Genomic DNA, 24226 nt, shown 5'->3' with positions numbered 1-24226 from the left:
TACGAAGGTGATAGGATGTTGACAGCTCAGTGACATGTGCCGAATGTGTAGCCAGGTTTAAAGCTTACGTGTTACAAAAAAGATGTAATGCAAAAGGATAGAAAGTTGGGCGAGTTGGTACAGTAACTCGTCCTGTCTGCTTCTAGTCTCTGTCCGTGTCACTTCGTGCTACAATCCAAGATCATGTTACAAAAAAGGTGTCACAAATTTAGGCTTTCATTTCAAGGGAAATATGTCTCGCAATGAAGTGTATATTTCATACAATTTGCTTGAACACCTCAGGACAAAAGTGATAAAACTGGTTCATTTGCAGCAAAGCAATGCATTCAGGAAACATTTACACTGACCTCCCTGCTTGCAGTGCTTATTTCCATAGTGATATTTAGGGCAGTAAGCACATGAAACCAAGAAAATGAGGACACAGCGACACATAAACACAAAGAATAACTTAAAACAGTCGTACATGGCCACAAAAATGGACACTTCCTTTTGAGGTAAAGGACTAATGCAATAAGTAACAAGCATGCTGAACTGTAAAAAGCACAGTCATACATAATTATGCTTAGCACAACACTTGAGCTGTAATGCAATCCTACTGTGATCCAAAGTCCAGCCTGCCTTTAACAGCCCACTATGTTCACTGCTCGTGCGTTGTTACTGTGAGTATTGAACTGATGATTTTTACAAAAATGTTCATAGCAAATGCTAGCTTGCGACTTCAGGTTTTTTGGAAAGCCTGTGCATTACACTTCATGCCATTTCACATATTACAGTGCTTGGTTCCAAGTCAGACGTAGAAGCAAGCATATTAAATAAAGCATGTTACAGACTTGCCAAAGTACATATGAACAACATTCACATAGCAGTCTACTTATAAAGGCATGGAGGGTATCAGACAATTCAATCATTGAAGTATGTACACAGACTAATTTTACAGAGCTTCACTATACAATTAATTGCAGACAAAGCCCACTGCTACAACCTGTTATTATAAGTGCTATCTTTATAAGTGGACTGCAATGCATTTCATTTAATCCCTCCAGCAATATGAATGGCTAAACAATTAGCAATGTCAAAATTAAACTTTCACAGTAAAATACACATATGCTTTGCAATTTTTCTTACTGCGTTCAATGATCATAAATTCACAAAAAAGTTAGTGTAGAAGGCGTGAACCAAAGGTGTATTTTCATGAATCACTAGGGTGAAGACTGATGAAGTGACTGAAGGCAATGCAAGCCCAAATAACTTGGGAGGACGCTTAAGCTTTGCCTTTAGGAGTGGAACGCGATAGTGTTATTGGGCCCTGTTTATCGCAACACTGACATGGGATATTCCGCGACACAGGGCCCAATAGAAAACAATGGTGGGCCGATCCCGCCAGCAGTGAAGGGCAAAGCAATGGCTCACACCCCCGTAAGCAAAAGAAGGGAGTTTGTGTTTGAGTTTTTGCATAACAGAATTGTTTTCTCGCATATGCAAATTATTTTTGCGTGTATTCAAATTACAGTCAGACGCCATCATGTCTGTTGGTTGTGTGCAAGTCGGATTTTACAAATTTTATGGCTCATTTTACTTTGATAAATTCAATTCAGTAACACCTATGTGTCACACGGAGGGGAGGGCCTGCATGGTTGTGGTTTGGGATGATTCTTTTCTGATGCAGAAAACCACCAACACAGGATTTTCTGCGACATGGGGCTTTGTACTTTGTATATGTTATCGTCCTGGTGGATGCCATCATTGCCACTCAAAGTGTTTGTATAGTCTTTTGTTGAAATAAACTTTTTCTAAACATCGACACGGGGACCTTAACGCTATCATGTTAAAATCGAAAGGTTCCACAAGAACACACAAAAGTAAGGTTAAAAACACTGGGCTGATTTTTAGATGCTTTCATGCTGTTATAGCAATAAACATACAAGACATAAACTAAATATATTTCATCTTGATCTCTCTAATAAACGAAAGCTAAATAAGTGACAAACACTATGCTATCTTATAATGATACTTCTGTAAGAAAAGAAAAACATGCACTTCGTAATGCCACATTGAGTTTCTCACATTTTAATGTTATATAATGCTTGCTATGGCTACGAAAATAAAAACATAGTATATATCAGGAAGCTAACTTTTGAATCGGAGGAGCACTTGTTGCTTGTAAATGTTACTTTTCCTATGGATGATAAAAATAAACTACAAGTAGGTGTATGCTTTGCATAAAAACTTCTACAAGTGGAAACATTTAGTGATGATAGATATAGTTAACACCTGCTATGGTCAGACATTCTAATGGTACTTTCAGCGATTTGCATGAAGAGTCCAAAACTGAAAAGGCTTAGCAAGTGCTAAAGTTGAGAACACAGAGAAATGGTTCACTTGAGTGTCTCATTGTTGCAAATACCCATTAAATCCTTGGTGGGTAACACCTTTTCCAATGTATTCTACATCTCAACAAAGTGACATTTCAGCATTACTTCTTTCCGAAAAAGGTGCAGCGCAGCTCAGGTGAGAAATTTACTTGCATAAGCCTGTGAACTATACTTCACTTCCATCCTCAACCCAGTATGATTCATGCACAAAGCACACAGCACTCCTGATAGCAGTCCACAAGAGCAACAGTCCTGCCCAAGAAATTGCAGGCGAGTGATGGGAAAATGAAAAGTTTTCACAATAACATGAGTGAGTAAGTGTCTGTTTCCAAGTGTGGGATTTGTTGCATTTCAAAGAGATCCCGTTGCTGCTGTGCGTGCTGCCGGGGTGGCTGTAGGTGCTGTGGGTGCATCTGTGATGGCTGCAGCTGTAGCTGCTGCAAGTGCAGCTGCTGCAATTGTGCCTGCTGTTGCAGCTCAGGTCGTTCTACTGGAAGCTGTTGTGGCCGTTGTGGCTGTGGTCGCTGTGAGGCATCCACCTGTGTCGGCGGGGGCACCAGAGGAAGTTGGGTGGCCACAGGGACAGTGGACACAGCAGCTGCTTTTGCAGTGTGGTGGCGTGGCCTCCTGGCCTGTGGCACGAGGGTGGAGCGATCAAGTTTAGCGGGCATGGGTATGATGACAGGCGGCTTTTGTACTGTCGTCGTGCGTGCAGGAGGATGCTGTGCTGCTGTGGGGCCATCAGGCAACCGCTTCCGCTTACCAGGGCCTGACATTACAGCTTTGTGTGCACTCTTAAGATGCACCTTTAGGTAGGACCTCGAGACGAACCCTTTGTTGCATAGTGGACAGAAAAGCTTGAAGTCCTTCGTGTGACTTGTGACAACATGTCGTTTGAGGCTGTTCCAGACACGGAAGGTTTTCCCACAATAGCTACAGCGCATGGGGCGTTCCCGAGTGTGCATGCGTATGTGCATTGACAGCGTCAGCCGGCTGTTAAATTTCTTATCACAATAAGGACAAGTAGTAGTGGGGCCATTTCCATGCACACACACACGATGGGCCACCAGGCTAGAGCCGTATTTGTAAAAGACATTGCAAAGTTCACAGTAATACTCCCAACTACGGTTGCCACTGTAAGGCCGTGGCCGGGGTGTCCTCTGTTTGTCATGTGACAGGCGATGAAGGTTTAGTGATCGTGTCAAGGCAAAGCGCTTATTGCAAGTGGGGCACTCGTAAGGCAGGTCACTGGAATGTGCCTGCATGTGCTGCTCATAGTGACCCTGAGTCTCGTACATGTTTCCACATTCGGTACATGTGAAACCAAGCCCACGATCATGGTGCTCCTTGTGTATCTGCACAGTACGAAAACATATGTAAGACTCACAAAAGAACAGAGAAGAGGTGGATAATTTCTGAGTGCAAGCTAAGCCTAGGGCTAATACAGAAGTGATCAAGCAGAGAATTCCACTAAAGACATGACACACGTATAGCACTAATGATACAGTCTTATATCTCCTATATGATAGAGTATTGCAGATACCATAAGCAATGCAGAGCATGCACAAATATATAACAGTTGACGATATGATGTCATGCAAATATGTAATGTTCTGGAACAGCACACTACTAACATGCTAAAAAATCTGATGACCGATTAAAAGTAGCAATGCGGCTTGCTAGCTTGTTCCTCTTTCCAATTAGTCAGGGGAGCAACTGCATTTACTTAACTCAGCGGTGGATTTGTATCACAGCAGTAGAGATCTACGATGACTGTTAAAAGGATACATGCTGAGATGGAGCATGACACTAGTGTTAAAGACAAGGAAGCATAAACTTCATATTAGTTGCAACATCAAAATGTTAATGTTACATGGTGGAATGACAGAAAAGTGCACAAAGGGCTTTGTACCTCAAGGAGATACTACTTGTTTCAATTAAAGTGCACTGCATCTTTGGCTTACCTTGTAGGTTTCCTCGGCTGTAAAAGTACGCTTGCAGCTCTCGCAGCGGAAGAATTGGGCTTGGTGAACACACCGCACGTGTTTGGTCAGTTCGAACCGGAATGTGAAGCCTTTGTTGCATTCACTGCATGTATGAGGATACTTTCCAGTGTGGGTAACTTCATGTTGCCTGAAGCTCTTGCTGCTGTATGTCACGTAGGAACACAGGCTACAGTGCAACTTTTTTACCAGCGTCATAGTTGCATAGTCGTCTTCAGTGAGCATACTGGCATGCATGAGTACCATGTGTTGTTGGAATCGTTTTTTCTCCAGGAACTTCTTTGGGCAATGGCTAAAAAAACAAAAAACAGTGAAGCAACAAAAAATAAGCTCTTTATGTCAATGTATTTGCTCACTGCACTCCTACCAGAAAAAGAAAAGAAAATTATGGGGTTTTACGTGCCAAAACCACTTTCTGATTATGAAGCACACCATAGTGGAGGACTCTGGAAATTTCTACCACCTGGGGTTCTTTAACGTGCACCTAAATCTAAGTACACAGGTGTTTTCGCATTTTGCCCCCATCAAAATGCGGCCGCCGTGGCCGGGATTCGATCCCGCGACCTAGTGCTCAGGAGCCCAACACCATAGCCACTGAGCAACCATGGCGGGTTCCTAGCAGAAATATTTTCGTGCATGCTATAGTGGTTCTAAGACACTGTCCAAGAGATGTGCCCCTGGGAAAATTTTTGGACAGGTAAAGTAAGGAGTCACAGAAATGTGAAGCTTTACAACTCAGCTTCCTGCTCACCAGTATGTCTTCCCTAAAAACTTAAATCACTACCATTGACCCAAGTCAATGCAGGCTTTTCAGATGACAGCTTAAGCAACAGCCTGAAATTGAAATGCTGCACATACTGAAACATGACACCATAAGAGGCAGCAAAGTTTTTCCATGGTCTGCGTGCATAGTGCTTGCCTGTGCAAAGCTTTTTACAACTACCGCAATGTACTCTTGTGAAGGAGGGATGATTCCCAAATAGGGTTGCTAATGAAACAGAAGAGCTCTGTGGTCTCATGCTGCCATGTGCTTGAAGTAAATTACAAATGCAATTGAAAACATTTAAATTTTGCTTTATTTTGCTGAAGTGAACAAACTGATTCTTAATCACCGTGTGAAGCTAAAGTGACCTTCAGGAGAGGCTACTCACTTGCAGCAGTAAGACATAATTATCTTAGTACTACGGAAGGGCACAAGTTCTCTGCTACCCCATTAAAAAAGGCCTAACTGGACATTTAAAAGGCAATCTTTCTGTAGTCTCTGCTACTAATCTCAGCACAATGTTTAATGTCACAGCTATAAAATTACCCATGTTCATTGCTGAGTAATATAACATGTAAACATAGTTTATAGTGATGCTTTTTGCAGTTACAGCAGCTCAAATCCACATGTTAAAACAGTAGAATTCTATTGACAAAAGTACAAACAGACCAGGTTGTTGTACTAGACTAGCACTCACTGTGGGAAAAAAGAAGTGACTACCGTTTAATAAAAAACATTAGAAAAGCTTAAAACATGCATACATGGATATTGAGGAACATGCAGCATGCATTATCTTTCCAACCTGCTCTTACAATAAGTGGCTTACACAACACAAAAAGTAACAACAATAACTGTACAACAAACCTGCAGCCATATTGGAAATCTCTTGTGTGCACACGCTTGATGTGCTTCAACTTGTAGTTATTCGTCGTGAACTCCTTTGGGCAATGGGGGCATTTGTACATGCGTGTTGTGTTATGTATTTTGCGATGCTTGCGTAGGTTACTTGCTGTAGTGTATTTTTCTTGGCAAATATCGCACTTGAATGACCGGACCTGTGCCAGAAAAAAATGAAATAATTATGTAAAATCAAAACCACATGCTAAGGGTTCTGCTTATGAACACTGCACTGCTTGCATGTCAAAGTGCTACAAAAGTGACTAAATATTGGCAAAATAATTCTGCGACGTAGTGTAGCACTTATGCAACACGGGAACATGTGACAGGGCTTCTTCCTCCTTGCTTCATGAAGCCCATCAGTAATCACAGGAACAGGTCACCTTTTAGAGCAGTAGCTGTCATGGGTTCTTTCAGCTCTCAGCATGTCTGCAAACAGGCTACTCCACAAAACTAGCTACAGTGCAAAACTCTGCAGTTACTTCCTTTAACTGCATGTAGGATGTCTGTTTTTCCAACTTCACATGGTTCTAACAGGCAGCGACCTCAAGTTGCTAAAAAGCATGCAGGCCATGTGGTGTTCCCTATTCTCTTTTTTGAAGGTCAATGTTGAACTTGGCCTGTGGACAAAGGCTTTTTATTGAAAAAGAATATTTCAGGGACACCAACATCCCGTTTTTAGCAAATTATCAATTATGCAGGACTGCACACATGCACTAAAATTTTATGGCTAATGAGAAAGCAGGAGTGAAAAACATCACTTAGTTCATCACTGTTTGCATGTTATTACAAAGCTCATTACGAATAAATCTTTGCAACAAGGACTATGAGCATAAGGCTGAAAGTGCCCCTCACTGAGCCTCATCGGAAATGGTTACTGAAATTTGTAAAGCACCATTTGGCAGGCCTCTACCACACGAATTATTAAAGGATTTCTTAGTAGTAGCCATTAGTAGCAATGATGCAAGGAGGCAAAGTGCCCTCCTCACTCTCCTGCTGCCTTGACCAGTGTCTGCAAATGACATTTCATGGTTACCTTGAAAAAGCTTGCCTTGCAAGATTACTTGCATAAGCACACTGCAAAAAGTTGAAAAATAAAGGAGCAATAGGCAGAGCATTGTTAGCACACCATCCAGAGAGGAACCAATGAGTTGAAGGAGAAGGGGGAAAGCAAATATTGCACTCTTTATATCTCCATTCATATAAGGCCCTTTCCAAAAATTCATTTGGCACTATATTCCTTAAGGCACTATACTCATTTCAATATGTTGTTGAGGTTTCAAGAAAAGAGTGTTTCAGGGCCCCCTTAAATTTCTGATATAAACAAAAGTAAAGAAAATGAAATTTTCGGATTATACAGTGGGGGCACAAAAAACTTTCGTCAAAAGAGCAGTCTTTTAGACATGAGTTCAAAAAACCTTGTTCTGTGTGCATGTGTTATTTTTGTCAACAGTATCTTAATGAGTCACATGATGTAATAACACTATAGGCTACTTTATTAAATGACCAGACACTGCTAAAGGACTCTACAAAGACAAATAATGATTGATGGTTTCTCAGTGAGCTCGCTAGTCAGCACTGATGTTTTGCAATGTTGCCTTGTCCTAATTCAAGAACAGTTTTAGGCACAATTGGTTTTAATCACACAGCAGAATACAACGATTCATGCAAAAACGTTTTTAAAGCTAAGAGACTTAGAAAATCCATATCATACCAAAATGGCCAAATGCCAGCATCTAAAATTCAACTTATGCCACTTGCACATAAGCTACATGGCTACATCTGCTACTGCTAAGCTACAGCTACATAAGCTACATGGCTCAGAAAGGATCCCCTTTTTTATTGTTGGGTTTATTCCCTTGTACTTTATTGAAACCAATATTGAATGAACCACTATAACAAACTACAAATAATAATAAGGCTGATAATTTGAAGTTGGCCTTAAAATGCCGGACCTGGTATTATTGACTTTATGACGTCATGAAACAGACCAATATTTGCTTTGTACAGCAATAAGGCTACATAAGATGGTGTTGCTCGTCAAAACAATAAAGAGTGCTACATGCATTTCTTATGATGCGCTTGTATCGGGTAGCCACTGCAATTGCAGAAACGACACAACCCAGTGACGTATCATGGCATGATGCATCTATCAATTTACATGTACCAAAACTGAGACAGCTTTGTAGAAACAATACTATAGTAAATCATTTAATGTGCTCTGATGCTTGCTAAGATATTTTTTTAGGGTTGAGAGGGTTTGGACATTTAGCATAAGAAGTTGAAAATGCCACATCAGTACTCCTTTAAAAGCAAATATTTCAAAAGTGGTTTTGAGGAATTTTCATGGGAAACTCAGTTTCATCTTCTGAAAACGTTTTATGCAGAGCTGACAACCTCTAACATATAGGCACATACCTGTCAAATTTTACGTTCTTGCTTGCAATTGTCACAATGACACCAAAATTCTTCTTGCTTTTGCACCCAGTTAAGAGCAAAACTGACTTCAGAAAAAGGAAAACACAGTCACCAACTGATCTTTTCAGAGCCTAGTTTTTCAGACAATCTACTCGCATCACTGCCATTCACTCCACAGATTCAAAGTACAATGGCAATCAAGAGTTATGCCCCTGTTACTTGAATATTTTATTAGTAAATTTCCTATTTTCGTTTGTGTTGCAGGTAATTCTAGGTGCAAATGTAGAACATCACTACACAGGGTGTCCCAGCTAACGTAAGCCAAGCTGTTTGTTTAATTTGTCTATTATCTTTTTCTAATTAGTCAAGTAATTAGTATATAAAATCTGCACAGGTCACATAACCATATATTGTACCATTTTTTCATTTTTCTTTTAAGCTTGGCTAACGTTAGCTAGGACAACCAGTACAACAAAGAGTGTTATCTTTAATTAATAGTCAACATTAACACATTCAAAACTTTTGAATAACACAAATATTTTTTCAATATTTAAAACAACAGGGATGTTCGCCTAGCAGCACTAGTTCTAGGTTTGCAGTGGTAGGCCGAAACAAGTCGGTGCTATAGCGAAACGGGCAAGCACGCGCTTCTCGTCGTAGTCTTCTTTTTCACCAGCACCATGCCCACTGCCCAGTGCCTTCAGTACAATCACTCCCCACCGAAAGAGTAGCCATTCTGGCAACCTAAGGACAGAAGAACACAGGGGGGTCATGGCACTCCTTGAGACGGGAGACGTGGACAATTTCCTGGCCGTGACGATGCTGGTCGGAAGACGCTTCCATTGGCTTGATAAGGTAGTTTACCGCAGATGTTTGTTTCAGTACCCGATAAGGACCGTGGTACTTGGAGAGCAGCTTGGAGGAAAGGCCTGGAGTAGTAGAGGGCACCCACAACCATACCAGCGAGCCAGGAGCAAAGCACGTAGCTGTAGTGGATGAATCGTGGTGATGGTTTTGGTGCCACTGGTCCTGGGATGTGAATGAATGAGCAAGCTGGTGACATTCTTCAGCGTATGCAGCCACTCGAGAAACAGTCGTCCACTCCGAAGCATCTGGCCGGCAAGGTAGAATGGTGTCCAAAGTGCATGAAGGTTAATGTCCGTAAAGGAGAAAAAAAGGGGAGAACCCAGTGGTGCTTTGCATGGCAGTATTGTAAGCGTACATGATGAAAGGCAGAATGCGATCCCAATTCGAGTGGTCAGATGAAACATACATGGCTAATGTGTCCCCAAGGGTGCGGTTAAAACGCTCTGTCACCCTATTAGTTTGAGGATGATATGCTGTGGTAGTGCGGTGGATGATACGACACTCCTTTAGTAATGCTGAAATGACGTCAGAGAGGAAAACGCGACCGCGGTCGCTCAGTAATTCTCAAGGTACTCCATGGCGTAAAATCAGGTTTTGAAAGATAGAACTGGCCACGTCTTTTACTGTGGCAGATACTAGGGCTGAAGTTTCAGCGTACCGCATGAGGTGGTCGGTAGCAACAATAACCCAGCGGTTGCCGCTTGAAGTGCTGGGAAGCGGACTGTATAGGTCAATGCCGCCACGGTTGAACGCTCGCGCGGGACATGATAAAGGTTGCAAGGAGCCAGCGGCACGTTGAGGTGGCATCTTGTGTCGTTGGCATATGTGGCATGACCGCACATACTGGCGAATGAAACGGTACATATCGCACCGGTAGTACCGAAGCTGGAGGCAAGAGTATGTCTTTAATACACCAGTGTGGCCACATTGTGGGTCGTCATGGAACGTGGCGAAGATGTCGGAGCGGAGGTGTCGGGGTATAACGAGCAACCATTTGCGGCCACTGGAGTCGTAGTTGTAGTGGTACAGCAGGTTATCTCGAATGATGAAGTGCGCGGCTTGGCAACAGAGCATCCGAGAGGCGCTGGCTAGACAGGAAGTCAATAAGTGAAGAGATCCATGGGTCTTTACACTGCTCTGATGGCGTGCCGGAAATGTTGAGGGCAAAGGCACTGCAGAGAGAAATAGATGAGTGGACAGGACCACAAGGCAGGGGTGACCAGAATAGAGCATCTGCGTCTGAATGCTTGTGGTCTGAGCGATAAACAATGCGGATGTCGTACTCTTGTAAGCGCAATGCCCAATGAGCCAGCCGACCGGTTGATCTTTTAGTGAAGATAACCAGCATAGGGCATGATGGTCAGTGACGATGTCAAATGGACGCCCATACACACAAAGATGAAATTTTCTGATAGCCCAAATGATGGCAAGACATTCCTTCTCAGTAACCGAGTAGTTCGCCTCGGCTTTGATAAGGGTGCGGCTGGCATACGCGACAACATGCTCTTCGAAGCCATCCTTGCGTTGTGCAAGAACAGTGCCGAGCCCGGCATCACTAGCGTCCGTGTGGATCTCAGTTGGAGCAGAGGGATTGAAGTGTCGCAGTACTGGAGGCTAGGTGAGAAAGCATCGCAGTTCTTGGAATGTGTCGTCACATACCGGGGACCAGGCCGATAGGTCAGAACTGCTGGTGAGAAGCTGCGTCAAGGGGGCGATAATAGAGGCAAAGTTACGGACGAAGCGTCGAAAATATGAGCATAGGCCAATGAAGCTGCGAAGCACTTTGATGGTGGTTGGTTTAGGGAACTCGGATATGGCGCTAAGTTTCCTAGGATGTGAGAGGATACTGTCTTTTGAAACTACATGGCCGAGAATAGTAAGCATGCGAGCGCCAATGTGGCATTTCTTCAAATTTAGTTGTAGTCCTGCAGTGGAAAGGCATGCAAGGACTTGCTTGGGGCGGCTGAGGTGCGACGGAAAGTTGGTGGGAAAAAAACATAAGGTCGTCCAAACAACCGAGGCCCGTTTTCCACTTCAGCCCTCGAAGAATGGTGTCCATGATTCGTATGAAAGTGGCAGGCGTGTTTCAGAGGCCGAACGGCATGATGGTAAATTCATATAGCCCACCACGTGTTACAAAGGCTGTCTTCTGGCAATCGGCTTCTGCCATTGGCACTTGCCACTACCTGGAGCGCAGATCCAGCGAGGAAAAGAATTGCACTCCCTGTAGACTGTCCAAGGCATCATCAATGCACGGCAGAGGATAGACATCTTTGCACATTATTTGGTTAAGGTGGCAATAGTCCACGCAGCACTTTACGAAGCCATCTTTTTTTTAACGTGGACAACTGGAGATGCCCAGGGACTGTTAGAGGGCTGGATGATGCCATGCTCCAGCATGTCGTCAACCTGCTGGTCGATGATTCGGCGTTCAGCGGCTGTCACACAATACGGTGAATGACTGCGGACGCTCGGCCCAAGGATGGTTGGTCAATGTCAAATGAGGCACGAAAACGCTGGAGGAGCTTGATAATTTCTGTGTGCTCAGCAGGTGTGAGTTCTGCATCGACGGCATGAGTGAAGACGTCTAAAGGGGCATTGGTCGCAGCAGGAGGAGTGACGGCACAAATCGGAAGTGATGCCGTATGACCAAACATGGTAGCTGGGAGAACGCAATCAAAAGCTTCAGAGGCACCCAGGCACTCGCCGCGGAGTAAGGATAATGGGAGGCGGATGGATTGCACACATAAAGGGCAGTAAAACCGCCGCAAAAAGTGACGACAGCAAACAGAAGCAGAAAGCTCTGGCGGCGCGCACAAGTTGCCGACGGCGTAAACAGAACAGATGAATTCGCAGCAGAGTTACATGACACAGGGACCAGAGTGGCCGAGAAAGGTGCGTTGCAGATGTCAGGGACGGCAACAACTTAAGGAGAAAGTGGTCGTCAGGATCAAATCACGGCACTGATAATGTAAGTTCGGCACGAGTGCAGTCGACAAGAGCTTGACTGACAGGAAATTCCATCCAAGAGTAACGTCATGCGAGGAACGAGATCGGATGACAAATTCGATAACGTACATAATGCTTTAAATGACGACCCGGGCTGTGCACGATGCTGAAGGCTGAATGGGATACAAGGTTGCCGTACGCAGAGAAAGAGGGGTAAGTGAAGTGGTTGCTTTGTTCAAATTGCGGCAAAGCTTCTCACTAATAATAGAAACAGTGGCTCCGGTGTCAATAAGTGTGTGTACGATGACGCCGTCTATGGACAGTTCAATTTCGTTCGTCGGGGAAGAATGAGGCTTCGAAATGTTCGATGTAAACGCAGTTCTTGCCTCTGGAACTGCAACTGTTGGTTTTCCTCTCGGGCTGGGCTGGATTGGTGAACCATTGGGGAAATGGATCGGCCACATGGGGAAGGCGACCGGCGTGAATCGAAGGGGTGACGACTGTAAGACGAGTCCGGAGGAAGATTAGATGAGACATGATGCAGAAGTCGAGCAAGCATGTAGCTTGAGGCGGGGCTGTGAGGCAAACGGAAGCTGCGACGGAAACAAAATCGTGCTAGGTGGCCTGGAAAATGGCATCATATTGGCCGGTTACCAAGTGTTCGCCAGGGGTTGATGACGGGGCTCCAGCGGCCGAGTAAGGGATGAGAATCGGATGTGAAGCTGGCGGCGGCACATAGAAGGTTCCGGTGGCCCGGCAAGTGTCAGGCGCCGGAGGAGCGTATGGCCGGGCGACAGCGTCAGCGTAAGTTAGCGGTCCAGCAACAGGATGCGGAGGAGGGGCAGGTGGCAGCGCCGCAGCAACTTGCGTCTGAATTACGTGACGAAGCAATGGAGCCAAGGTTGTGGACGGCACGGGTGTGCTAGTCGCCAGAGAGAGTTGGCGTGCGACTTCCTGGCGGATGAACTGCTTTATCTCCGGCATTAAAGCAGAGATGTCGGCAGCGTCGCGGCTGAAATCCAAGGGAAATAGATCCACGGTGTCCTGCTGAGCAGCGTGTGTTGAGGCACATGCTGCTTGCGCAGCTCGTCATACTGCTGACAGAGCTGTATGACCTCAGCAAGCATCTGGGACTCTTCACAATGAGCATCAGGAAAGCGTGGTCATGGATGCCTTTCAAGACATGCTTGATCTTGTCAGCTTTGTCCATAGATGAGTTGACGCGTTTGCAGAGCGAGAGTATGTCTTCAATGTAACTGGCGAAGTTCTTGTCCTGGCGTTGAGCTCGACCACGCAAGCGCTGCTCAGCATGAAGACGGCGAATGGCGGGATGGCCGAAGACATCTGCAAAAGTTGTCGTGAAAGCCGACCAAGTGGTAAGATCGGATTCATACTTGCAGAACCATAGGTTTGCCACGTCAGTCAAGTAAAAGATCACATTAGCGAGCTTGGCGCGGTCGTCCCATTTATTATAGGCAATTACATGGTCATATTCGGCGAGCCAGTCTTCCACGCCGTGGTCATCTGTGCCGCTAAATATAGCAGGATCACACTACCGGTTGTCGCCAGAGCAGACGATCGCCGGGGGCATGGGAGCAGCAGCCTGGACGGTCCCAGATCATCCATTTCAGTAGCTAGTGGCAGCATCCGACTGCAGAGTTCCAGGATGTCAAAGAGAAACTCAGCGCCTCCACCAAATACAACGGGGGTATTCGCCTAGCAGCACTAGTTCTAGGTTTGCAGCGGTAGGCCGAAACAAGTCGGTGTTATAGCGAAACGGGCGAGCAAGTGGTTCTCGTCATCGTCTTCTTTTTCAACAGCACCATGCCCACTGCCTTCAGTACAAAACCTTCAACTGTGCTCCAAAAACATAAAACTGGAGCAATAGTATGGTTAATTTCTTCCCTGTGGGAAGATTACAGGCACAAAACACGAGAAATTGTATTCGCAAGTTCCGTCGCCTATAGGTGGCGCGCAAAGTGGCTCAATATGGCGTCCACAAAGAGTATAGGAACCCCCGAGCACATGTGCGTCCTTCAAGTCAGCTCATACTTGGCTTAGCGTTTCAAGATGGCTCTACCTTTTTCGCAATCACCGTCGCTAAGTGACATCATGCGCCACATAGACGCCTCAGAAACGCGGAGAGTGTGCCTCATTGAAGGGGAGGAGGTCTTCAACACCAATAGCATTGCTTGCTGCGGCGTGAGGGCCTGCAGCGCATCCTGTGTCGCTGTGGAAGGGCTTTGCCTGCAGACGTCACACACCCGGCAGAAGCTGCACAAGCTAGAATTTATGACAGCGAAGGTTCTATCAAGGAACGTTAGCTTGTCTTTGATCTTTTTCTTTGTGCTAATTGCGATGGCCCACAAAGCCTGCCTTTCGCGCATTGCCGTTTTGCGACAAAGAGTAATTTTAGTGTTCTGTGATGTTTTCGAGCTCCTTTCACGGATTGGGTTGTTATGAGGAGATATTTATATTTGATAATTAAAGGAAAGATGTCACTAAGGTTATCACAACTGTGATTTTTCAGACGTCTTTTTTGTATGTCACTATGCTAGCGCATGCAGATCTAAAGAAAGACATGCCAGTTGTTTTATTTTTCGCTGGTACAGTTGTATTATCGTTTGGCTGACAAGGAGTCACGTCAGAAGCTTGTGCTCACGTCGCGAATTCGGTGCCTGTGCTTTATGCTCTACCAATCTTGTTTTCGGGGCCACTGTAGCCACAAAGCCTGGCTACACATTGGCACACGGGGTACAGCCCAGAATGTAAACACATGCGTTTCTGGCGGGACGATACAACGGTGACCCCACTGTCGGTTGCTGCCGGCGAAACACGGTCAAACACTTACTACGCCCGCCCATGTAGATCTACTGTAGCATTCCTCTAGAGCTGCGACAAAGTGCTACAAACATGTCAGTTTTTATGTTCAATGCCCAGGTGTTCTCGTTGTGCCGGCCAGAAGTGCACAGCTCGAGCTTGGCCGCGCAGAGGACCCCCGGATGCAGCGAGAACTTGCATTTCTGGCGAAACGAGACACCGCAGCAACCACACACCATGAGTTAATGCATGTGAAACCTGAGCAAATAGTTCCGACGCTCGCCCACGTACTACATATACTCGGGATCAAAGCCACGCCGTCGTTCGCGCTGCTGCAATACACTGTCGCAAGCTCTATTTCTTCTAACTAACGCACCAATTCTCCGTAGAAAAACAAATAAAAGAATGCACATAAGCAAAGAACTTTCGTTTTATCCCACGTGGCTTCAGAAAAAGTCACTGCCGATGAAATGCGCACCGCACCCTTTCATCACTGGTGTGCCCCCGCCTTGCCAATTCGCAACTTGACAACCCATTCTTTCTTCTTTGCCACATCTTTGGGGAACGATTGGAGACTCGGTTCACTTGCCAGAACTATCTTGGTGCTTTGCAGCATGCAGCACATGTGATTGCTTTTGAATTTCATTTTGCACAAACGATGCGTAAAAACAGATAATCAAGCCTACTGGCGACAGTGACGAAAGCAAGAAAATGTGCTATTGCCGCGCTGGCTGCGGTTACTCCGATACTCTTTGAAAACAAATTTGCCAATGGCTTCGGGGTGGCGTGACAGTCTATGGAACTTGCGAATAGAAGAGAAGGCTATGTTGCTTAGGGAGCCATACTTTATCAGCTATGCAGAGATAATTGACACTCCCTGAAGAGTTCTGTGCATGCAAAGAAGCTGCTTGTTTGTTCCTAATGATCCATTTGTGCTTTTAATAAACAGTGCTTCATAGCGTACTGTCATGATAGAAACTTGCTGACTTTAAGGATTTAAATAATCATTTTACATTAGTTGCAAAAATGGCTTTTCATTATTTGAAAAGTATTTGTATTCAATTAGGTCTCAAAAATCACTATTTTCACACCCCTAGTCAACATTGTGAGTAACCAAACTTTTTGGTATTTTCCAACAAAATGTATTATGGTTTGGCCATGATTGTACTACTTAAATTTTGAGGTTAGCAGGTCTGCATGCTCTAGATCTGCATCCCATGGCCCACATATTTTTTTTATCATGGTGACACATCAGAATGCTCAAATTTTCTAAAAAAGTTGGAGTTTTGCCCTAAAGGCAAAGCATTGATTTGATAGCAAATTAAACATTGTGGGGTTTTAGGAGCCAAAACCACTTTCTGATTATGAGGCACGCTGTAGTGGGGGACTCCGGAAATTTATACCACCTGGGGATCTTTAACGTACACCTAAATCTAAGTACAAGGGTGCTTTCGCATTTTGCCCCCATCGAAATGCGGCCGCCGTGGCCGGGATTTGATCCCTCGACCTCGTGCTTAGCAACCCAACACCAGACAGCAAATTATTAGGCAGCTATACGATGTAAGCATAATGGTTTTATTGGCCATATAAACTTGTAAGCATTCGCTTACAAGTTACGAACTAATTTAACAAGCATGGTATCATGCACGCACAAGCAAACATGAACACATCTCACTCGATCATTGTGGACAGTCGCTGTCAAAATGCTGGCGTGAGGAAGTGCTGCAGCAGCCAGCGAATTGACGTTCGTGCTGCCTCTCACTTTATGCAAATGCAAACTAAGCGACAAGAACACAGCGTACACAAAGCTATCAGCACTCGGTGCACTCTGCCCCCATCGCAGGTCGCTTTCAAAGTAGGGCTCGCACGGCCGCGCCACATGCAGCAGCCGCCGCCGGAGTAGACCCCCCTCACTTGGTGCCTCACGTGCAACGGAAGACGGCGCGCTTCCTCCCTTGTGCGTGCTAGATCAAACCACTATTAATCAGCTTACCCTTGCACGCCTTCACTCGCACCTACAGCATACGCCGCGTGGCGGCGATGTTATCGCACTTGGACTTTATACGGAACATCACAGCGACAATGACGATGGAAATTCGCCTGAAGTGTCCATATAATTGCTATCGAAATAAAAAGTACCATCTGCTTGGCTCAAACTTCTAGACGTTCATGTATCTGCTCGGGTCCAGGACTGGACCCGAGCCATTTTCACTTATCCAGAGGGCAAACAGCAGATTTGGAATAAAAACAGACTGGAACCGTTTTATCTTATCTCTGCCCTTCTCTGAAGATTTTCATCCATGCATCGCCTGCACTTAGTGCTCAACCATGATACCTCATTTGTAAATGCACACGAGTTTGCTGTCAATTTAGATGCGGTCGCACTGTTATCATGGTTTTCAACATGGTGCATAAGAGGCAGGCATGATAGTATAATACACTTAGAACCATGGAAAGTAGAGCTATGGTTGGTAGGGATTCATCGTGAATGAAGGTGTGGGTGTGCAGACATGGACACAAGAGAAGAGAACCAGGGAAGATACCGCCTATGTGTTACCTTACCACAGGTAACGTTAACACCTTACCTTCTTTCACAATATATAATACACTCATATGAGTGCTTGAAATTAGTGACCATCATATAGCTCTCTGGTGGAAGACCTATATTACCCTTTGACATAAAATTTCCAGGACTGGCTTTTTATTTCTTTTTCTATGATATTAAAACACAAGAAATAGGTGTTATTGAGTCACTTTGCTTGTGTTCAGAGCAGACATAGCCTTGGAAGGGCTTCCACATTAACAGGTGACATTAGGAATGCAAATTCAAAGCAAAAAGTTGGCATCAAGTTCTGCATTAGGCTAGGCAAATGATTGAAATCCCCTAAAGAGACATGGAACATGACTCGTCACGTATATGGTGATGGAGCATCATCGAGAAGCTGTGTCTTTGAATGGCACCAAAGGTTTTGGGAGGGCCAGAATTCGATCCAAGATGACTCCAGAATCAGCCACTCATCAATGTCATACACTGCGGCGAATATGAAATGTGTGACGCAATTACTGCATGAAAATCACCATGTTGCTGTGCAAATGATATCAGAAGATCTGAAATCGAACAGGGATGTATGTCACTAGATCTTTTGCAATGATACAGGGAAACAGAAACTGACTGCAACAATCGTCTCTCGAATACTGACAGACAAACAGATAGAAACCAGACGAACAATTGCTGCTGAACTTTTTTTTTGGAAAGGGCCAAAAGTGATTGCATATTTAGTTTAACATCACTACTGGAGATGAAAGTTAGTGCTACCAGTACAACCCTCAAATGAAGCGACGAAGCACTAAATGACAAGGTCACTGCTCACTTTTCTTTAAATAAGCTAAGCGACAACCTTTGAAAAAAAAAATTTGGAGGGTGCTTAAGCTTTGCCTTTAACAGTGGAACGCGATAGCATTCAAAGGTCCCTGACTGCTTCTCACACTTCCCGGCAACTGGAATGTATGTAACGGTAATGTTTAGTGGGAAACGCTGGCTGCGAACACTGTGCATGAAGGTGGGTTTTGTGGTAGAAATGGGGCCTCACATGGGGAGGGGGTGGGGGATGCGGCGGAGGCAAGCGCCAGCTGCAGGTATTGCAAGGAACCAGGCGTGCCACTGCATGGCCCCCAAAAGACCCACCCGCACGCCAGTGCGCGCAAATGGCAGACGCGGTGGCTGGTCTGTGAATTGTAGAAACGCTGGAAAAGGGGTTTCTTCGAATTTTCGCGTAACAGAATTATGTTTTCTTGTACAGTCAAATTACAATACGAGAGCTATCATGTCTGTAGGTTGTGTGTAAGTTATAGCTTACGATTTTTCCACGTATTTTAGCTTGAGAAATTCAATTAATTCAGTAAATTTCTTGCATCACATGGAGGGCCTGGGTATGTGTGGTTCAAAAATCTTTTTGCCGGAACGTCTGACACCGACACCGGATTTTCTGTGACATGGGCTCCTTAATACTATCGCATTAAAACAATGTTGATCCCATTTTTGATGCCAGAGGCTTGGTGCACCATGAATTCCCATCTGCCTGAAGCACAAGAAATAAAACAAAACTTCTACATTGGCATGCTAAAATGCTTTTCTTTTGTGAAGCGATTCGTTGGTGGCGGCCTGATTTATCATTGTCTGGACAGCGGTACTTGTTGCATGGCAACTCGAGGCCCCACACTGCTGTATTATTCCAGGAAGGCCTAGCCAAACACCATATCCGTGTTCTGCCACATCCCCCATATTCACCCTACCTGTCGCCGTGCGATTACCTTTTTTTCCCCCTCATGGAATTGCCTCTGAAAGTGAAGTGTGATGAAGATATAGCAATATAAGCTGCTGTGGCTAATGCCCTCAAAAGTGTCCTGGATGAAGCTTTTTCTAGTTGGTTCTATGACATCCAGAAATGGTGGCAGCTGTGCATAAATAGCAGAGAGGACTACTTTGAAAAGACCTAGAGTCTTTAGTTTGTAAGTTAATATAGTCCTGGAACTTTTCTGACAAACACTGTATAACTACTGAAATAAAAAAGCACTTCTTAGCTGAGTGGTCAATTTTTATCGAACTGGTATGTGAAGTGAAGTAGGTGCAATAGAAGTGACACAGTGCTTGCGACGTGCATCCACAGTATAATTTTTTTAACTACTCGTGGCCTGAAGAATAGAATGTGTACTTCTTTTTTCAGTCTTTCTGTGCAGTTCAGGAGCAGGAGCATTGTCGAGTTTTGTGCAAAATAAATTTATGTTGTTTTCCTGTAATTATTGTTAGGTTATGCAAACGAACCTAAAAACAAGTTAAACCTGGTTTCAACCTTCTTTTTCCTTTTCACTACAGAGTTAAATGGGACCTGAACCATCCTAACTGAGCCAGAACAAAAGTCAATTTGACACTCTGCTTCTAATCCTCTCATGGAATGCTGGTTTCCATTTCCAGAATATAAAAATGCATTCAGTTTATGTTAGCAACTAATATAATGGCCATGGCAGCTCACTGTACTATGTGCAAGCACATACTCCAGTCAACTATTGTTATACTTGTAGAAAAAAGTACAAAAATGTTTAAACATATCCCACAATTCAGATAAGTCCAAATTAGAAACATTTGGATGACAAAGTATGGTCTGGTTGACGAAGGCTTCTTATTAGCCAAATATCCCTTGCTCTAAGAATGAGCAAGCAAAGTAGGGTATAACAGAGCTTTCTCATAGTCAACATTGTTGTTCAATGACAGTTCACCCAGTAGTTGCAGTGGCACTATTTCTTGCTACGGTAGTCATAGGGCATTTTATCGGCTCATTGTGGTTGCATTACAAAAACAGGCATATAGTCTGCAGCTGCACTATATTCAGAAAAAAATAACTCCTAGTACACTGGCAATAGTGTGTATTCAAAATATTGCATGCCTTTTTTTTTTGTTGATATAGCAAATGTTTTTCTGCCTTTACACAGAGAAGTGTTAAACTTTATAAATATGTTCAATATACAAAATCAATATGCAGAGCTTACTGTATCATAGTAAAATTGTAGTGGGCTGCAACAACTTTGCAATTTCTTTGTCAGCACCCAAGAAAGTACTAGGCATTTCATGTTCCTTAGCTGGAACCAGCAACAAAAAACCCTTGCTTAGAAGAGTCGGAAAGGCTTTCTACCTTAGTTACAAGGATCACAGGCAGGTGAGGCTTCCCTCTGTTCATTGTTTTCTCTGGTTACAGTTATTATATTTCATTACCGAAATTAAAAACCAGTGCATGTAGTGAAAAGTGACATGCGATGCAACCAAGCAGAAAGCATCTGCAATGCTGTCGCTTTATATCTGTGCACACTGTCAGTTATTGGAGTGCTGATATCTGCAGTGCTCTTTATACTTGGCCATGATAGCTGCACATGGCAGATGATATGGCTGTAAGTTCTATGATGGCTGTTTGCTTTGTGAGGATGGTTCGACAATGCATTACCTGCACAACATATCCGGTAAGCAAGCAGGCCACAATTCATCCTTAGTTCTGAAGGGTTTCACACTTGTCTTCCCATTCCGCTAGGTTTACAATTTGCCAGGGTGACATGCATGGTGCCTAAGAACCATCCCTCTAATTACCTCACCATTGCAGAAACCCTACATTACACGCACAAGATCAACTTTTCTTGATACACAAACACATGTGCCTTGTGCCAAATACTGACAATGACATTCCTCATTTGTATTACTGAAAAGAAGGACTTCCTTGGACTTCAATTATTTAAGAAGCCTGTTCAAGTAGATGTAATGATGCAAAATTTCGGGAAATCTTACATGCCTGGAAAAATGACTTGTTTCTTCAAAACATTTTGAAGCTTTAGACAAAAATAAATTAGTTGTAAAAATCCCACATTCATTTTTCTGAATGTGAGAAAACTTATGCACTGAACTGTAGTAGATGACAATAAGAATAAAGTTAATTTAGCAAAATGTTTGTCCTATTTTACATGCAAAAAATGGTCATTGGTGTCAAGGGTAACCATCAGTGGCCAAAGCAATACCAATAATAAAGAGCTATACATCATTTGAAGCTGTCTCCACGTTTAGGATGCACTGCTTGTAGATATCTGATAAGTTATAACACCTCTGAACAAAAGCATGAAAAAACAGCAAACATAGTCTATAACACAGCACATAACACACAGCAATGTCTGCCTATGTTTGACTACAGAGTAAGCAGTCTTAGAATCTCTGAAATATTATCATGCAGCAGTCATACGCAAATGCGTGAAAGTTGCTGTATGATAATGACATTGATGAAGATTAGCCAGTGTTTCAGTAAGGCACAATTAATTGTGCAAATTAAACAGCACAGTGGGCATCAAAAAGTAAAATCTCATAGCATCTTTATATGCAGTCTGGAATTGCGAAGTGCAGTGTGGTAGCTGCACACAGACTGCACTTTTCAGTTCGGGTATAGAAGTTTGCTACAAGGGCAATAATTTTCAGCTTTTTTGCTTAAAAATCTTGGGCAGTCACGTATATGTTTTTGATACTTTTCAAAACAACTGCCACAAGAAATACGTTGGGGATAAACAGTGTATCAAAAAATTTCGAGTTTTGTTCTTTTGTTACAAAAACAATTTCTATTTATTTTAGCATTTACATCTCTGGTTGTGCCCCATTATGCAAATGCTTTGTTTTACCTTGAAATAACATCATTCATTTGTGAAGACATCTAAGCAAATACAAGTAATTAATTTTACTCATGCCAGTACACAGCATAAGCATGGCAAGCAAGAAAAGATAACTGCAAGAAAGAACTTGGATGTCAGTACTAACCTTGTTGTGAGACTGTACATGAACACGAAGAGTTGACAGGGACTTCAGCTCCTTGTCACAGATGTTACAAAGATAAGTCTGCTCACTTGAGTTTTCTCCAGTTTTAATCTGCATGTGCTTGCGCAAATGTGTCTGAAGCATGTCACGGTCTGTGAACACCTTGCGGCAAGTTTCACAGGGAAAGACTTGCTGATCTGGATGAGATTCCATATAGTGCGCTGCTAATGTGTCCTCACTGTCACACCCAAGGTCACATGTAACACACTTGTGTTCCTTCTGACCAGCACCATTTTCAGCCTCGCCCTTGCCTGTCGCCCCATCTTCCCTTGCAGTGCCACTGCTTTGCTGTTTCTGTAACATCTCGTTTTTGTGAAACTGTGTGTAATGTTTTCGAAGCCCTCGATAGCTCAAGTAGAGCTGGGAGCAACATTCACATCTATAGTCCTTGTGAGTCTCTTCATGTTTGGCCAAATCCTCTGGGGTTGCAAATCCTTTTCTGCATTTTTCACAGCAGTTAGGCATGCCTTTGCAGTGAGCAGCCTGATGTCGCTCAAGTGTGAATGCGGTTGCAAAGAGCTTGTCACACACATCACATCTGTGTGGATGCTCACTCTTTGGCTTGTGTGTCCATGAATGCTTTTTATACTTTAGCCTTGAACTGAAGGTTTGACCACATTCCTCGCATGTAAACGTTTCATCTGATTTTGCTTTGATGCTTGCTTTCAGGGCCTGCCTCTCCTTAGACTGTTGTTTCAGTGCCTTTATGTTTAAAGGTGCAATTTTGGGTGTTGGGGTCTCTGTCACAAGACTTGAAACCTTTGCAACAGCAGCGGCCTTTTTTAACGGAGCTGTAGATTTCCGCATAGGCGCGGACGATTTTTTTGCAGGTGTTGATACTTTCTTGGCCGGCAACGATTTTCTTGATGACGTCGCTTTTCTCCCAACAGTTGACACCCGTCTTACTGGTGCCGAGGCCCTCCTAGTCCGTTTGAGTTTTGGAGCTTTTTCGAACGATTCATCAGACCCGCTCCAATCCGAGTCCCCACTGTCACGATTAAAATCATCATCTGAACTACTGCTTACGTAACGAACGGTAGCTGCATTGCGTGTGCGGCTCGACCTTCGTGTGGCATCGGGTAACGGTGAAAGAGGTACGGTCCTTAACCGTATTTTCATAGGATTCTTTTGTTTCCGCCGGTCACTGGAAAGCTCATTTGCTGACACGGCATGCGACTGGGCTTCTGAGAGTTCATTCGGCTCCTCCGGATCAGGTACCTGAGGTGCAAGCTCCTCGCAGACTTCCTTCGGTTCCTCCGGCTCCTCCGCCGCAACGCAATCGTCATTCAAGTCATCGGGCAAAGCTGCCGTCTTTAATGTGCATAAAGGTTCCCCGTCAACAGATGGTGATCGTACGAATACTTTGTCATTGACAGCTGTCGCACCGTCACTTTCACAATTGGCTGCACCATCATTCGCAACTCTGTACTTCGAGCAAGTTTTAGCAAAATCTCCAAAAATAATCCGAACATAGCCAGCTGCTGGGACACCAACGGGAAAAATAAGTTTTGTACAAAACGGCTCAACATCGATGTTTATGAATACGCGGGTTTCCATGACCGCGTTTTCGTAGTACAAAGAGATGCTGCAAGCCAGATGATGGCGCTGAGGAACCGCGCGCTTTGCGCTAGCTTGCTTACATCGCAAAAAAACCACTGCGGTCTAAAAATAACGAGACTTTTCAGTTTTGCATCGTTCTTTCCGGTGACTCAGACGATCGTATAACATGCAACACGAAACACGG

General features: G+C 44.1%; 1 protein-coding gene across 1 annotated transcript; it reads right to left on the bottom strand.

Moving 5' to 3' along the window:
• Window positions 1-198: 198 nt before the first annotated feature.
• On the bottom strand, window positions 199-24044 carry LOC126545638 (uncharacterized). The gene is made up of 4 exons (XM_050193567.3): window positions 22426-24044; window positions 6003-6193; window positions 4337-4667; window positions 199-3727 (listed from the first exon to the last, which is right to left on the bottom strand). The coding sequence occupies exons 1-4, from the start codon at window positions 24037-24039 to the stop codon at window positions 2669-2671; spliced, it is 3195 nt and encodes a 1064-aa protein (XP_050049524.1). The 5' UTR covers window positions 24040-24044; the 3' UTR covers window positions 199-2668.
• Window positions 24045-24226: the final 182 nt, after the last annotated feature.

Source organism: Dermacentor andersoni, chromosome 1, assembly GCF_023375885.2.
Source record: "Dermacentor andersoni chromosome 1, qqDerAnde1_hic_scaffold, whole genome shotgun sequence".
In the NCBI taxonomy this organism is placed as follows: domain Eukaryota; kingdom Metazoa; phylum Arthropoda; class Arachnida; order Ixodida; family Ixodidae; genus Dermacentor; species Dermacentor andersoni.
This window is presented reverse-complemented; position numbering and strand designations above follow the sequence as displayed.

Excerpts from the sequence above, each read along its gene's own strand:
- LOC126545638 (XM_050193567.3), bottom strand. The coding sequence starts at position 24,039 with ATGGAAACCCGCGTATTCATAAACATCGATGTTGAGCCGTTTTGTACA. Across the intron at positions 6,194-22,425 it reads ATGTACAGTCTCACAACAAG|GTCCGGTCATTCAAGTGCGA; the intron begins GTTAGTACTGAC and ends TTTCTGGCACAG. Across the intron at positions 3,728-4,336 it reads CAGCCGAGGAAACCTACAAG|ATACACAAGGAGCACCATGA; the intron begins GTAAGCCAAAGA and ends CGTACTGTGCAG.